This window comes from Channa argus, chromosome 24 (genome assembly GCF_033026475.1).
Source record: "Channa argus isolate prfri chromosome 24, Channa argus male v1.0, whole genome shotgun sequence".
NCBI lineage: Eukaryota > Metazoa > Chordata > Actinopteri > Anabantiformes > Channidae > Channa > Channa argus.
In genome coordinates this window covers 8,204,977-8,220,005 of record NC_090220.1, presented here as the reverse complement: position 1 = coordinate 8,220,005, position 15,029 = coordinate 8,204,977, and the positions used below count along the sequence as shown (strand labels likewise).

At 40.6% G+C, this 15,029-nt stretch overlaps 1 protein-coding gene across 4 annotated transcripts in view; it reads right to left on the bottom strand.

Annotated features, from left to right (window-relative positions):
• robo3 (roundabout, axon guidance receptor, homolog 3 (Drosophila)) overlaps nt 1–14,417 on the bottom strand; it is a 143,800-nt gene extending 129,383 nt beyond the window's left edge. For 2 of the 4 annotated variants that reach the window (XM_067494407.1, XM_067494408.1), the window contains exon 1: nt 14,232–14,412. In XM_067494407.1, coding sequence (XP_067350508.1) covers nt 14,232–14,385 — 154 coding nt within the window. In that variant the 5' untranslated portion in view covers nt 14,386–14,412. Of the gene's footprint in view, nt 1–14,231 lie in introns of all 4 variants that reach the window. The other 2 variants (XM_067494410.1, XM_067494405.1) reach the window with 2 other exon arrangements.
• Nucleotides 14,418–15,029: the final 612 nt, after the last annotated feature.

The following is a 15,029-nucleotide window of genomic DNA, read 5'->3' as shown; positions in this document are numbered from 1 at the left end:
CATCATCTTCTTCTTTCACACCTGCAGTCCTTTTGCTTTGTGTCAAGGTGAACAAAGGAACAAGGTCGAATGATGATCAGGCGATGACATCAGCACTGTCAGGACGACAAACGGGTGAGGTCAGCCTCACACAAACCAGCTGTGTAGTCTGAATGTAAAATCAAAAAACAATGTAAAGAATATAGTTGGAACTGTCACTGTCTAAGAGGTGTGACACAAAGTACTGAAAATGAAAAATTATCTTTAATCCATCATTAAGGATGCAGACGAGAAGAATGTGCATTATTATGTTATTATGATAGAAGGTCACATTACTGTTTCATACTATAGATTTCACACACACACACACACACACGCTTATTACAGACACACACGTGCAACTCGAGTCCAAAGGCCAGCTGTTTCAGTAAAAGAACAGCTTAACTTTGTATAAATAACTTATGAGCTTAACAGGATCAGTGGGACCGAGAGAAGCAAAAACTATGACCTGCATGTTAACATTCCATGTATCTGTGTGCATTGTAAAATACTAGTAGACCAGGGGCGGCTGTAGCTCAGTTGGTAAAGGCAGTCGTCCACGGACCACAGGGTCAGTGGTCCGATCCCCGGTTACAGCTATATGTTGAAGTGTCCCCTGGGAAAGACACTGAACCCCCAACAGCTCATTCCCCTCCCCAGCTGTGCAGTGCCGGTCAAAGTCTGGTAGAAATTGGGGAGGTTGCGTCAGGAAGGGCATCCGGTGTAAGAACTGTGCCAAATCAACATGCGGACAATGATCCGCTGTGGTGACGGAATAAGCCGAAAGGACAAAAAATAAAAATAAAAAATACTTTTTTTACATTGCATTAAACTGGATGCTGTTGATAACATGAATATATAGGTTTGTCCCGTTAGTGTGAAAAATATGGCAAAGAAACATTTCTTACATTATTTAATAATACATTAATATATGTATAAATATAATAAAAATATAAAACATTAATAAGTATTTTTGGTGTCGAATAATCTGTCCTAATAAATTAATAAATGTGTCCAGTAGACATGCTGACATTGACGAGTTAAGAGAGGAAAAAACAAAAACAAAGAAAACAAACAATGATGATTTTTAAAAATGTATTCAAATTAAACTGTGTTGGCAGCTTTTTCTTTTCTTTTACATCTATAGTGTTGCCAGGTTGTATTCCTCTTACTGATTTGACTGTGTGACCACTTATCTTCCACAGAGGCTAAATTGTATGGCGGTTTATCAAATATTGTTAATTAGTTCAACTTGTACTGTAATGTATTACACCGCATGGCAACCTAGAACTTTCTGCCGGAGGATCTCAGAGCAACAGAAAGTCTTAATGTTTTTATAAGCAAACCTAAAACCCACCTTATTAGCCTGGCTTTTGATCAAAATATCTCTTGCTATTAATTGTTTTGCATTTAGTTACATATCATTTATTTTATCTTTTACTTTCTTTTATTCTCTTGTCATTTTTATGTTAATTTATTGTATTGTTTTATCATTTTTGTTTATTTTTATCTTTTATTTGTGTGCATTGGCCTCCCTGTCCCATAGTCTCATACTCTTATGTCTTATTGCTCTTGTTCCATGTGCCCTGTTGTTCAGTGGGCGCTATTATCACCCTTTTGATCATCTTCAAGTTTTGTTGTCTTTGCTTGATACACCCTTTTATCAACTTTGAATTTTCAATCATTTGTAATACATTTTGAAATACATTAATCTGTACAAAAGGTGCTATATAAATAAAGTCTTGATGTTAAGTTGTAGTTATACATGGAGCCTTATTGGAAATATGCAATTGGAAATCATCAACTACGTTCCTTATTTTATACATGATAATAATGAAATTATTCCAACCTTGTTGCCCAAATAAATTGCTACAACTATAGATAACCAGTCACTAAACACAAGCCCTGTCAGCTCTCCCTGAACCAGCTGAGCCTTATTCACAGTATCTATTTTTACATTAACTCCAAAACACCATGGTGCTGTGTTGTTAAGCTGCCTGCTGGTAAGCAGATGGCTCGAGCTTAATCCAACATTTAAGATGGTACCAGTAGAAGTAAGAAATGAAAGCGCATTAGTATTCATCTGCACACAATGCTGTGCGTATATGGTTAAAGCTCTGCAAGTATGAGAGTTTAAAACGGTTTCGGTGTGACTGATAGTCTGGGATTTGTATAGGTAGTAGGTGGTGATGTTTTTGAGCCGGATGTCCATGGATTTAATGTTTAATGTAAAGATTTTTTTTTTAATAGATCTTTGTAAAACACTAATTGTATAAGCATTTAAACAGTCAGCGCATTAAAACCTTTTTTTCTTGCAGCTATTAGGAAACAAAGTGCACATCTGTAACACACCTGTAAGTCACAGACTTCAGTATTTGAAGATCTGCATTAGTGCTGCCTTATAACCCTGAATGCATCAGCAACATGTTACCGCAAGAAACACTTTGGTGGAGTTTATCACACTGCTTATCAATAGCAGACACACATACACACTCTCGGGCAACTCTGCATTATGTGAGCACTATAAGAGCAGTGTGGACAACCCAGCATTCAAAGAGGTGCATGTGGCCCCCGCTGTGGGCAGCAGCAAGACCCTGATTAGTGCTAATGAAGGTCTGCAGGAAGTGCTCATGCATATGAGGGGGTGTACATAGATTAGAGTTGTGGTTGTGCGCATGTTAAGCTTCTGTAATGAGACTAATTGCATGTGAAATGAGTGTACAGAGAGCAGGTTTGGGGGTAGAGCTCTGCTACCCACCTGTAAGAGTCAAAGCATATTTAACTTTCATAAACCCAGACTCCACCATGATTTAATTATAGAAATTCCCAACGGTGATTTCAGAGTCTCTGCAGAAGACCTCATACTGATCTGTGCCCTCTGACCTCATCCTCTGTGTCTTTCCTAACTGTAAATGGACATCCAGTATTCCCAATCACCCCCCTGAATTTATCCTTGCAGTCTGTTTCCCTGGTGACTCACCCTTAACCTTCTTCAAGCGTTACGCCCCGTTGTGAAACCCCCCCCCCCCCTCCATTCCTTTGCCCACTCTCTGTTGCTCTCAGCCTGGGAAATCAGCTTAATAAATAGCTTTATGGTAATCAGGCAAGTGGAGCTGCCAATCTTAATACATTTATTAAAGTGCCTGAAAATGTCAGTCTCCCTCGTTGCCCTGTGTCCCTCACCACACTTTCTTTTCACTTCCTAAGTCTGTGCAGGTTGTCGCTGTCTCTGCCCTTCTGTTCCTCTCTGTTCACCTGTCTTTCAGTTCCTGTCCTCTGTGATGATCCTTTAGTTTTGTTCCATGTCAGGGTTACTGTTCAACTACAGTCCTGGATTTGGCCTAAATGAATTATATTCATATATTCAGACCTTTTCTTGCTTTTTAGTTTTTGCTTGGACATTATTTCCTTCAGCCGTGTTTTGAATTTTAGAACTTTAACAGTAATCTGATGATCTCTGTGTGAGTCACAATACAAAGGGAAACTGTTACAGATTTGCCTAACTTAAAGTAGATGTGGTCTGAGACTAATAAAATTATTGATACGCTCTGCGTTTGAACCTTTACTTGCAACTGGGTAGAAAGTGTATGTATTTAACTTGGGTCCTTGACAGCCACTGTCCTTCTTGTTTTCCAGCTGTCCCTGTCCTACCTGCTGCTGATCGTGTTCAGTCAATCATAAGCTGTAATCTACGCTCTTGAATCAGAGTGGAGTGGGGGAAGACTATGTAAACTTCCAGCAACAACCAGCTTCTGATTGACTGAACATATGTGATGCAGGTAATCAGCCGTGCAGGCAGATATTTGGGAAACAAGTGGGGGGACTGATGTAATTTAATGTTGCTTTTAAGGGCAGTGTGGTCACAATTTTAAAAACAAAGTTTAAAAAAAGGAAAATAATTATTAGAAAAGAAATAGATTCACTTTTTTGCAACTGAATATTTACAATTACAGCTTTGTACGAACTGTAAGTATTGAAATGGCTCCACATTTTAGCCCCTCAAAGTCAGGAAATGAGTCCTTAGGAGCCTCTGTGTTTGGTTTCCTTTTAAAATCCCCTCCTCTTGCTTCACAGAAGTGTAATCTTGCTGTTTGAAATTGCTCCTTGAAAGAATTGGCTACGTGGTATCAATCCACAATGTGACCCGACAGTGCGGCTGGTCCCCCTCTGCTCCTGGGTGTGTGTTTCGTGACCCTGACTCACTTAAACATAGCACAGGAAAAAAAGCAAACTTTGTCACCATCCTCACTAGAACCAAAACCTTTATCTTTCCTTATGCATTCACCCGACTTTATGACATGCTCACACATTTCACATCCCATGCTTTGTAAAATGTGTTTAATTCTATCATGTTTTGGCACTTTTGACTTTGGGAAAGGAAGCAGTGTGGGGGAAATTAATGAGTGAGCCATCTGTTGCCCACTTGGCCCAGACTGAAGGATTGGCCATACTGGGTGGCTCAGGTGTGAATGTTTATCTCTATTCACACGAGAATAGGGCTGAAGAATAACAGTGGCCGAGCTCCTCGCATGCTGCAGTAGGTAGGAATAAAGACAATTGAAGCCCGAGTGATACTGAGCAGTGCATACTGATGTCTTATGCGGTGATCAGACAGTATATCTGAGGAGAAACAAACACCAAAATCACAACTGTGTCATTTTCTAATATTAAATACACCTCAGCGGGGTTTTTTTTTTGTTCCTCTAGTTAAACTGAATAAAATCTAATCAAAATGCCATTTATTTTAGTCTGCAGCCACTCTAATTAGCCACCCATTCAGGTAGGACTGACTGACCGTGGCTCCGACTAACACAGGCGACATTATCATGAATGTCAAAATTAGAATATTCTGCAAACATTACTTAAAGCACATAATTGCTTTTATATAATGGCAATTAAGAGTTACCTTCAGTCACTCTGTGTTAGTCATTCGGCAGCAGAGGAGCAAAGAGGAGCAGTGAATATTTTCCCAAGCCTGCTCACACGTGGGCTTTGGTTTGTTGTGAGCATTTGTGTCTGTGTGCACACAAATGTGGGTGAAGGGATGTCAGGGTGGGTCACAGACCGACTGCATTGATTAGCCAGTGTTTACTTAGTAATTGCCTAGTGATTGTTGCAGCTACAGCCTACAGTCCCTAATGTACACGCACACACACGTCTACAGTCTTTGCTAATAAATCAGTATTGGCATGTGGCGTAACAGATACACTGAAGCCTTAACTGAGATCATGCATTTAATAAAAATAAACAAATCAGTCCATGGCTGAATAATTGTTCTGGTGTACTGGAAATCATTTTTGTGTTCATCTTGCATGGAATGAGTCCATTTATTGATTCTTTTTGCAGTGCAACAACTATTAAAGAGCAGCCATGCTTCTGGTTTTAATTAATTTCGACTTTATTTATTCATCCCACATAAATCTAATTTCCATTTTACCAAAACAAGAGGCTACAATTAGATACAAAGAGGGAGATGGGAAGAGTCCGGAAAGAAAAACTCATTAATCAGAGTAATTTGGCATCTTCTAGTCGACTCATATCAACGTAGACCTTACAAATACAAACATTTCTTTCCCAATTTAAAGCTTTGCAGTGGACCATAATTTTATATTCCTCTCTTGCAAAACAGACATCAATGAAGCTGTTGACTATTTTTTATTATTTATGTCAATCAATTATATGTAACGCTCATGTCTGTGCATAATCAGTCACAATTCAAATGCTGCAAACATTCTGTGAACACCTGAAGAACATATATGACACAAAGCCACCATGATGTGTAGCCTTCGCACAGTTTTAATATCTTTTGTATTCACTGACATGCATGACCAATTGTGTTGACATTGCTGGGTTGTCACTGAATGTTCCTTTCCCACCAATGGATCAGGGAGATTCTGATGTGAAATGGATATTGAAGACAGCTATATGTATTGTAGTGTTTGTGTGTGTGTGTGTGTGTGTGTGTGTGTGTGTGTGTGTGTGCATTTGAATATTCAAACTGACTTGTTTAAACGTTCCTGTGCATGGGTTTTGTTGGGTGGAATACATAGCTAAATCCTCTTACTCACATTTACTGCACCAGCAGTCCAATCATTTCACCAACAGTAGAAGCTACAACCAATTTATATTTTCAGCCACACCTTGCCCTCCCCTATGCTGTATTTCAGTCTGCTTTAATAACTCCATTTATCTAACATACATAGAAATCGATTCTATGTATGTATGTATGAGACAAAATGCTGCACATACAATTTTAGATATTAGCCCATAACCATGATGCAACATCTTACTTTAGAGAAGCAATTGTAGATACGGCACATGTGTTTTAATCTTTGTGCCCAGCTCCAACTTCATGCATCTACATCTAAAGCTGTCACATAGTGTGAAGAGGGCAGCACTGACACCTACTCATAAGTGATTGCAGTGATTGGAATAACAATGGTGCAGGGCACATGCAATGAACAAAAGGCCTGTGTTATCACTCTCAATATATCCAGGAAGGTCCCTCAGTTAAAATGGTGTGATGGTGGTTAAGGGTCATAACCTCTTTTGGTGACCCCTGAGTCATCAGCACACTTAACCCTTCATTTTGATTGACCTCTCCTTGTACGAGAGCTCCCAGATGAACAGTGGTGCCAGTCTCTTTAATATACTGACGCGAGAGTTGTTGAGAATTGAAAGGGTGGATGACTTATGGAGGCATTGATTGGGAAAAAGCTTTGTCTTTGTCTCATGCATTTGCAGTGTGCAAGCGAGTCCAAATGTCATTAAAACACAGTCATTTGTGTAATTGCCCCAAACAAATTCCCTCTTTGTGTGGGCAACAGCAGGAATTTCTAAGAATTGCCTTTACTTTAAGAATAGTCTTCGAGTCAGCGAGACAAAGGCTTCAACTCAGTTTGTTTTATAGATGCTTAATTATATTTTTAAAATCTATAGCTTGTAGTGATTTTACAGGATCTCAGTCCAAATTAAGCCACAGAAATCATCCCTCACAACACTAAGTCAGAATATAACATTAAATTTAGTAGAAATAACCACGTTCCCCCGATGATCCATAGCCTAATATAACGAACATCCACCAGGTCACCAGGTAAGCATATTGGTCTAGCTGTCAGCTGCATGCCCAGGATCAAAACTGCTTTATCCTACTATCATCTTTGTGATTTACTACAACTCTTGCTCCCGGAAAAAAGTCTGGAAATGCATCCACACAGATCATTATAATTCTGCAGAGCTGTCATTTCCCCGATTCCCCTTTTTTTTTAAATACATGACACTAATCCTTGCCCCCGTATGAGTAAATGTAACCACAATCTCATATCTTCATCACCATCCAATCTGCCCGTGCTCACCACCTGGAGAAATCCTTGTCGTGATAGAGGAAGTTCTCTCTATTAGCATATGCGGAAGTATGTCCTGCGTACAAAGTAGCATCCCCTGCCCTTCTCTGTCTCTCCTCCTTCCCCTTCAGTGCTCATTTTTGCCACAGATGCTGCCTAATTTCCATTCCTGCTCGGTTATGTACATAATTCTGCATCTTATCTCAGACACAGGAGTCTAAGCATGAAACACACTTGAAAAAATTTCTGTCTGAACAGATCTAATGGGAAACCTTAAATTGTTTTTAGTTTGGAACAAAATCAGGAAAAAGTTGGTTTTCAACGCAAAAATTATTTTTATTTTCTGTTTGATAAACTTTATTGAACCTATAAATAATTGTTTTTGGACAGCTGCATATACATGATGGCACTAAAACAGGAGTTTCAAGTTTGTTGATCAAGGACCCTTGACAACATGTGTCCAAGAGGAACCAGGAATTGAACCACCAAATGTGGAGTTCACATGCTTTCCTTCTAACGATAAACAATACATGTATTTTTTAAAATCCCAAATAGTACATTTAGAATTTCAAAAGCATTGCAATAGATGGCACATGCTGTGGCTACAGACTACGGCTTTAGAGAGAAACAGTGGATGATGAGCTTAGCAGCAGGCTGGTGCTTGATGGAAATCATGAAGAGGGGGCACAGGAGGAGGGGAGCTGAATATCCAGTGACTTAGATCCTCAGTTATCAAGATGCTGCCATACATATAGATACAAATGCAAAAGCTATTTCTTTATTCTATTTTCCTCTGGTTATGTATTCATACGATGAGGCAGCTCTGTTTATTGAACAGACATGCTGATAAATCAAGGCGAATTGAATTGAAATTAAATTGAAGCGAGGCAGACAGTGGGAGTGGCAAAATATAGAGTAAGATAGGTGGAGGATGAAACAATAGAGGAAAAATGATGAGGAGACAGACATTAAAACAGAAGAGGTATAAAGGTATAGAACAGGAGAGGAGAGAGTGAAGGAGGGAGGAGTATGACGAATAAGAACGTGACCACGACCATCCCACAGCTTCATTGTAACACACATTTTTATGGTGGTTTTGCTTTTGCCTTAATTATGATCATAGTGAACATCTTTGAGCATCTGTTCAGGTTACTTCTTCTGCCTCTCCTTCATTTTGCGCTGAATCTTTGTTTCTGATGTGAAAAGCAACAGGTTAAAACAAATTCTTTTTGTCTTGTCATTGCATAATAAGTAAAACTGTAATCTGAGTAACCTGTAATGAGTAAAAAGGGTCTGACACTGAATGCAAATGTAAGATGAAAATAAAAATTGACTATCACATGATATTTAATAATACAGCTAACATTGTTTAAGTTACGTTTTTTCCTGCATTGCACAACTAATGTGGTTGAAAAAAATGATGAGCCTCACCCAACATTATAAATCATTATTATTATTATTATTATCATTGTACCATAGACTGTACATTGTACCATGAACTTGCTCATGCAGTGGTTTTGTCAATATGTTTCTGGTGTAAGATTTGAAGATCTGTATTCTAAAACATGTGACGAAATGAAAGATCGATGATTTTTATTCATATCAGCCATCACATTCAGAGGTTGTTGTTTCATTTTCTCTTCGGTACATGGTCAGGACTTCCTGTGCTTTTTTTTATTTCAACTTCACATGTGACTTGTTCTGAAGCACACTTCAACACTGACCAGAAGACATCATGAACTGAAGTGACAGAATTTTCATGTTCACGCTTAATGGTCAGTTATTGTCATTACTGTGGACTGATAATCAGTAAGAAACTGTAACAAAGACAGCTCCACTGCACATCATGGTAGAATACTTTGTTGTGAAAACTCCTGACCCTCCCCGAGCAGCATAATGTGTTTGTCTTGGCTGGATGCCATCAATGCGGGGGGGTTCACATCCTGCCACCTCCCTCTCACCACAGTGGCTTGTGCGGCCAGCCGCTACTGAGCGCTCCCCAGTAATCAAACATTCTCTTTCTAACCCACTACAAAGTCCCCGCCGCAGCCACACTGCCAGCATCAGCACCAGCTCTGTGAGAAAGGTCACATTTAATGATCCAGACATCACACAGGAGCTAGAAACCAGCTTTGACAGGAAGCAAGAGGTGAAACACTGTTTGGTGACTTTGAATTAGTGTGTTTCTCTGTATATTTTTGCATCCACACCTCAGTGACAGAGGCCACAGCCGGGGTTTACTAAAGGTTGGCTTTCAGTGATGGTAGATACAACTAAGGGAGACAACTGGTGCATATAAGCACTTGGATCACACTATGAATAAAGATGACCAGCTTCCAAAATGTTCCCCAGAAATATATTAATAATACATCTCTACTAATCAGCCATTCCCAGTGAATACATCAAGAATACAGCTGCAAAGATGGATCCAGTGAGAATCAGTGCAAATCTAGTGTTCTACTCTAATCACCTTCTTTTTCTTAGCTTTTTGTGCTAGATGTCTAGAGCCCTCTGCAGGTACTGGCTGGATTGACACATCTCAAGATTGGCAGCCCCATTAGCCCCAAACAACCAGCAGCGAGCTCCTCGGTAAAGGAAGTTTAAGCCTGCTGTCAGAGCTCCTGGTGGGCACTGAGGGAAAGCATGCTGGGCGCCTTACTTCTGTAGCTCCAAGAGGCTCTTTTTCAATTCAGCGTGTCTTAGGCAGTGTGCAAATTGGACAGGCTTGATTGTATAAAATACTGATTCACAGCGATAAAGATTCTGCAGGCAGCTCCACTTGTGCACACAAATAAAATCAATTGTGAAGGTTGTGGAGGCATATATTTTTAAGGGATTTGCATACTGAAATATTTTAAAGTGATTAGAAAATAAGCACACGCACACACGAACACACACACACACACACACACACACACACACACACGCACACACACACACACACACATAGCCTTAATGACTCCCTGATAGATCTGTGGTGAACAGAGCAAAGGGGAGCGTACTTGACCTCCATGAAGGGACAAATGGCCACATTAGTGCCCATAAATTACAATACATCTACACTCATATGATTACACTGCATGTCTTCACCAGCTACATTAAGATACCTATAGCTATCTTCCCCCAAAACAAAACTAAACCGAAGCCTCATCGATTACACAGTAACCACTCTAATGAGGGCTTAAATCTTTACAGCATGATGAAGAAACAGGAACTTCAACCATGTTTCTTTTTGCAACAAAACTCTTTTAGTTTTATTACAGTTTTTCATACTGATTCACAAGCCAAACATCTTTGTTAAAGCTCTTTCTCGCAAGCGCACTTGTTCCCTAAAGAGCACGTGTTGTAACAGATATTGACCTGAGCAAAGATTGTGCAGTCTCTTGTGGATTATGAATGTATCTTCACAGCCAGCAGCTGCATCGATAGCATAAATGTTGGGGAGGGCACGTGGGTGTACAGGTAGGGCAGCTAATTGGACTGTCTATTTATTGTAGATGTATTCATAATTTTTTAAACCTCACCCCAGATATTGAACTTTAAATAGATTGTTGTAAAGCAGATTCTGAGAAACCGCAAAATATGAAATAAATAATAGGAGCTTAATCTATACAGAACATTTCTTTTCCATACTTATATTAGTCATGGTTGCCTTGTACAGTACCCACACACAATTGTCTCTCACTTCACTCTCGACTACTGGTCTGTGCTCATATACAGGCATCCGTACCCAAGCACAATTACATCACCACAGGTTGACTCTTTGTTGGGAAGAGAAGCGCTCTCTAGTCGTCACAGCGTTGAAGTTCCGTGCTTGTGTTTGAGTCCGACTGAACTGTGCGCAAGCCCACTTCTTCAAGCAGGCCATGACGCAGTATGCCAAACCATCTCCGAGCACAGAACGAGGCAATAAAGCTAGTCAAACAACCTAAATTTTGGGGATTGAATGCGCTCTAGCACAGTACAGGTTGATTAGCGTGACCTCAGCTACAGTTTTGAATGGAATCTGGGCCTTCTGGCTCTTAGATGGTAATGCTAACAACTTCACCACCATGCTGCCCAATAGTGGAAAGTGTGGAAGGGTTCAGGGTTGAGTATGTCCACAGTTACCGCCTACACACATCTGCCATTTTGGTTACTTTTGCTACTTTCTCTGCCCTGATCTCAACATTAACCCTTTTCAGTTTTCAGTAAGGAATAATTAGGCCTGAGTCTGCCCTATAGTTGTTAACAATTAAATTCCTTTACGTGTGCACAATGTAAGCAAGGAGTGAATGAATGAATAATAATACATTTGACACAGCTGTTGTCTACACATGTGCACTGGTAAAAAGCAAGCATGCTTCCACCTTAACTGGACGGTCAGGTATAATTAGGAAATGCTGATTCCATAAAGAAACTGTCAATAGCAAAAGCAAAGAATGTGTGATAAAGGAAGATACAGAGTGAAAGAACTAATAAATAAACTTGCCAGGCCCCAGCAGCCCACTGTAGTGCTGTGTTTGAATGAATTGTCTATTATTTTCCAAATTGGTTATTGGACCACATTGATTCCCCCACCGAGTGTCCCTGTGAGCTCCAGCTTGACCCACACAAGCTGTCCACCCACTGCCTTGCTATTGAGCTTCTCGCCTGGATACCCACGGTTTGACCAGCAGTCCACAACAACAGACCCCTCGAAACCCCCCACTGATGAATCAGCACATAAAAGCCATTCAAACATCTCTATTAAGCCCAAAAATGTAAAATAAGTGGGCTACCAATCGATATCAGAATAAAGTTGACTAAGGACTAGGGGTTTTTGTCAAGAGACACTGATATTGATTTCATCAGTAGTCAGTATTTGCTTTTCATTTTCTCCATGTGGTCAATCTGTGTCCTTCACACTAATTTACACCAGAAACACTTGAAAACTTTATGTCACTGATCACTGATTAGTAAAACAATTTCATCTACCTTGCACCTCCCTTTAGACAATGAATGTATCGATGTTATCTAGAGATTGCAGCTATGGGTAAAGATGCCACTGAAGATGAAGGCAGATGCACACGAGGCACGTCCATCTATCAGTCTGTGCTGCTCTGCACCAGATTCCTCTCAATAGATTCATTGTTCCTCCTCACCTCTCACGCTCACTTTCTTATCTGGCCTGCTATAGATCCTAAAAGTGAACACCACGCTCAATCTACACTCCATTAGAGCCTGTGAATGACAGGAGATGAAAAGACAGCAAGACATAGAAGTGTGAGAGTGATGGTAGAGGAGCTATAAAGTCAGCATTACTGAAAGAGGCAGCACCACAGCTGCTTTAAACTGGTTGTCAGGACGGAAAAGGAGCAAAAGAGGAAGGGGGGCTCAGAAGCAAATCTGACGCTACGCCCATGTCCACTCATCAAAAGATAAACCTCACTCCCCTCTGTGATAAAATACACACCAATTACCTAGATACATACACACCCAGACAGGGCAACACAAAGAGGGTGACAGGAGCCCTCCTGCTTGGCTCATACTCATCAGTCGATAGACACAAGCTGGGAGGCAGCTGCATATTGTGGAAAGCAGCTCAGAAGAAAGGAGGGAAGGAAGAGGAGAGAAGTAAGGAAAGGATAGAAGGAAGCACAGAAAGATGAACTGAAAGTAACATAAAGGAAGGAGGCAAGGAAGGAAAGAGGGAAGGACAACATTTGGACGTAGGGACAAATTAGGAAAAAACAGGTGAGGGAAATAAAGAAAGAAAGGTAGAAGCAAGAAATGAAGGACAGAAGGAAGGGCAAAATAGAAGAAAATAGAATATGAAAAATAAAAAATGTAAAAGAAACAAAAAGGGAAGAAAGAAGAAAAGAAGAAAAGACAGAAGGAACTAATGAAACAAACAAGGAAGGAAGAAAAGAAGGAATTGAAAATAAAACCAGAAAAGTAAGAAAGAAAAAAGGCAGAGGAAAAAAGTAAAGACAGATAAAATGTTATAATAGGAAATAAGGTTGGAAGAAAAGAACCGACAGAAATGGGTAAAGAAGGAAAAGAGAAAGAAGAAAAGAGATGGCTTTCTTACCAACGTATAGTATATGCTAAATACTTTACATGCGCACACACACACACACACTCACAATTTGGTCACCACAGTGGCACACGGCAGAAACATGTCATTTCAGTGTTTTAACAAGGCCGTGCCAACAAACACAGAAACCAGAAAATTCCAAAATTATTAAAAAAAAAAAAAACATGAGACTCTCATGAACTTCATCTGGAGTAAAAAAAAAAAAAAAACACGAGACCAGTGCTGTGAGACTGAGCTTCATCACTGAAGCAGAGAACAAGAGAATCCCAGTGGCAAAAGTTAAGGAGATGTGACAGCTCGGGTCCGTGTATTTAACAGTGAACAGCCTGCTCCTCATGCTTCTGCCACATAGACTGTGGTACCGGGCATTACTCCTCTCACAGTCCACAAAAGAAACTGTGACAAGCGTGTGATCGCAGTGTGCTGCCATCCTGACACCATTAAGACTGAGGCAAGTCTGAATGAGAAGTGGATGTGAGGAGAAGAATATTCGCTTATTGTATTGACACATCTTGACGTGCAAACCGCAAAATTTTCTCCTGGAGCTTTAGCCTATGATGAGCTTCTGCTAGATATATTATCAGTAAGTGCCATCAAAAGTTTTTGGTCTGAGAGCAGCAGATCTGACACTTAGAAGAATAACCACCTGATCTTTAACATTATCATCACAAAAGATAGCACTTGGGTGAAAGAAAAGACAAATGGCTATTTTGTTGAGAAACGCTAAAAGCACACGACCGTAAAGGAGGAAAAGAGGAGCAAAGAGACAAACCAACAGGGAGCTAAGGGGAGGGGATGTTTGACGCTCTTACCATTGAAGCCGGTGAAGTTTCCCCAGTCGAGCAGGGAGCTGTTGAAGGAGGGAAGTGTGGCGTTGAAGAAGGGGTCCGTGCCATTGGATGGGTTCCGGATGGTGTCGGAGAACAGGTTCATCTGCAGCAGGGTCTTGATCAGATAACGCAACATCTTGCCTCACAGAGTGACCTGCACGCCTGTCCCCCCCCCCACCCCTTTACTGCACGTCTCACTCTTTCTCCCTCACTGCTTTTAAAAGTCTGAGTCAGTCCCTGAATCTCACTGGTGTTAGGAGCAGTTCAAGAGATGTCTCTGTGATGCCAAGTAAAAAAAAAATGTCAAAATTAAATCTTGGAGATAAAAAGAGGGAAATTGTGATTTTAAAAAAGTGGACTAAAAGACATCAAGCTCTGCTGGTTAATAGCTGGTTGATGTCAGGCTAAGTTGGGGGGGCCCCTCGCTGTGATTCCATTCAGTTCCTTCACAGCATCGGATTGTTCCGTCCTCCTTGTTCCTTTTGTTCTGGGATCACATAACTTCACATGCTGTCGTCCACCAACACAAAAAACTGCCTCTCGCCGGTGTAAAAGAATCCAGCAATGTGATGATGACCCCTTTGGATTTGCTGCTCTCCTCTCCCCAACCCCTCCCTCTGGCTCCTCCTGGGTCCCTCCCTCCCTCTCCTGCTCTCCTCTCTCTCTCTCTCCTCTCTTTCTGTGTGTGATGGGGTCCCGGGGGGTCCAGAGCATAGAGAGAGAGAGCAGGTGCTTTTGGCAATAAATGTTTAATTATTACATTAATAATCATCCCAGGAG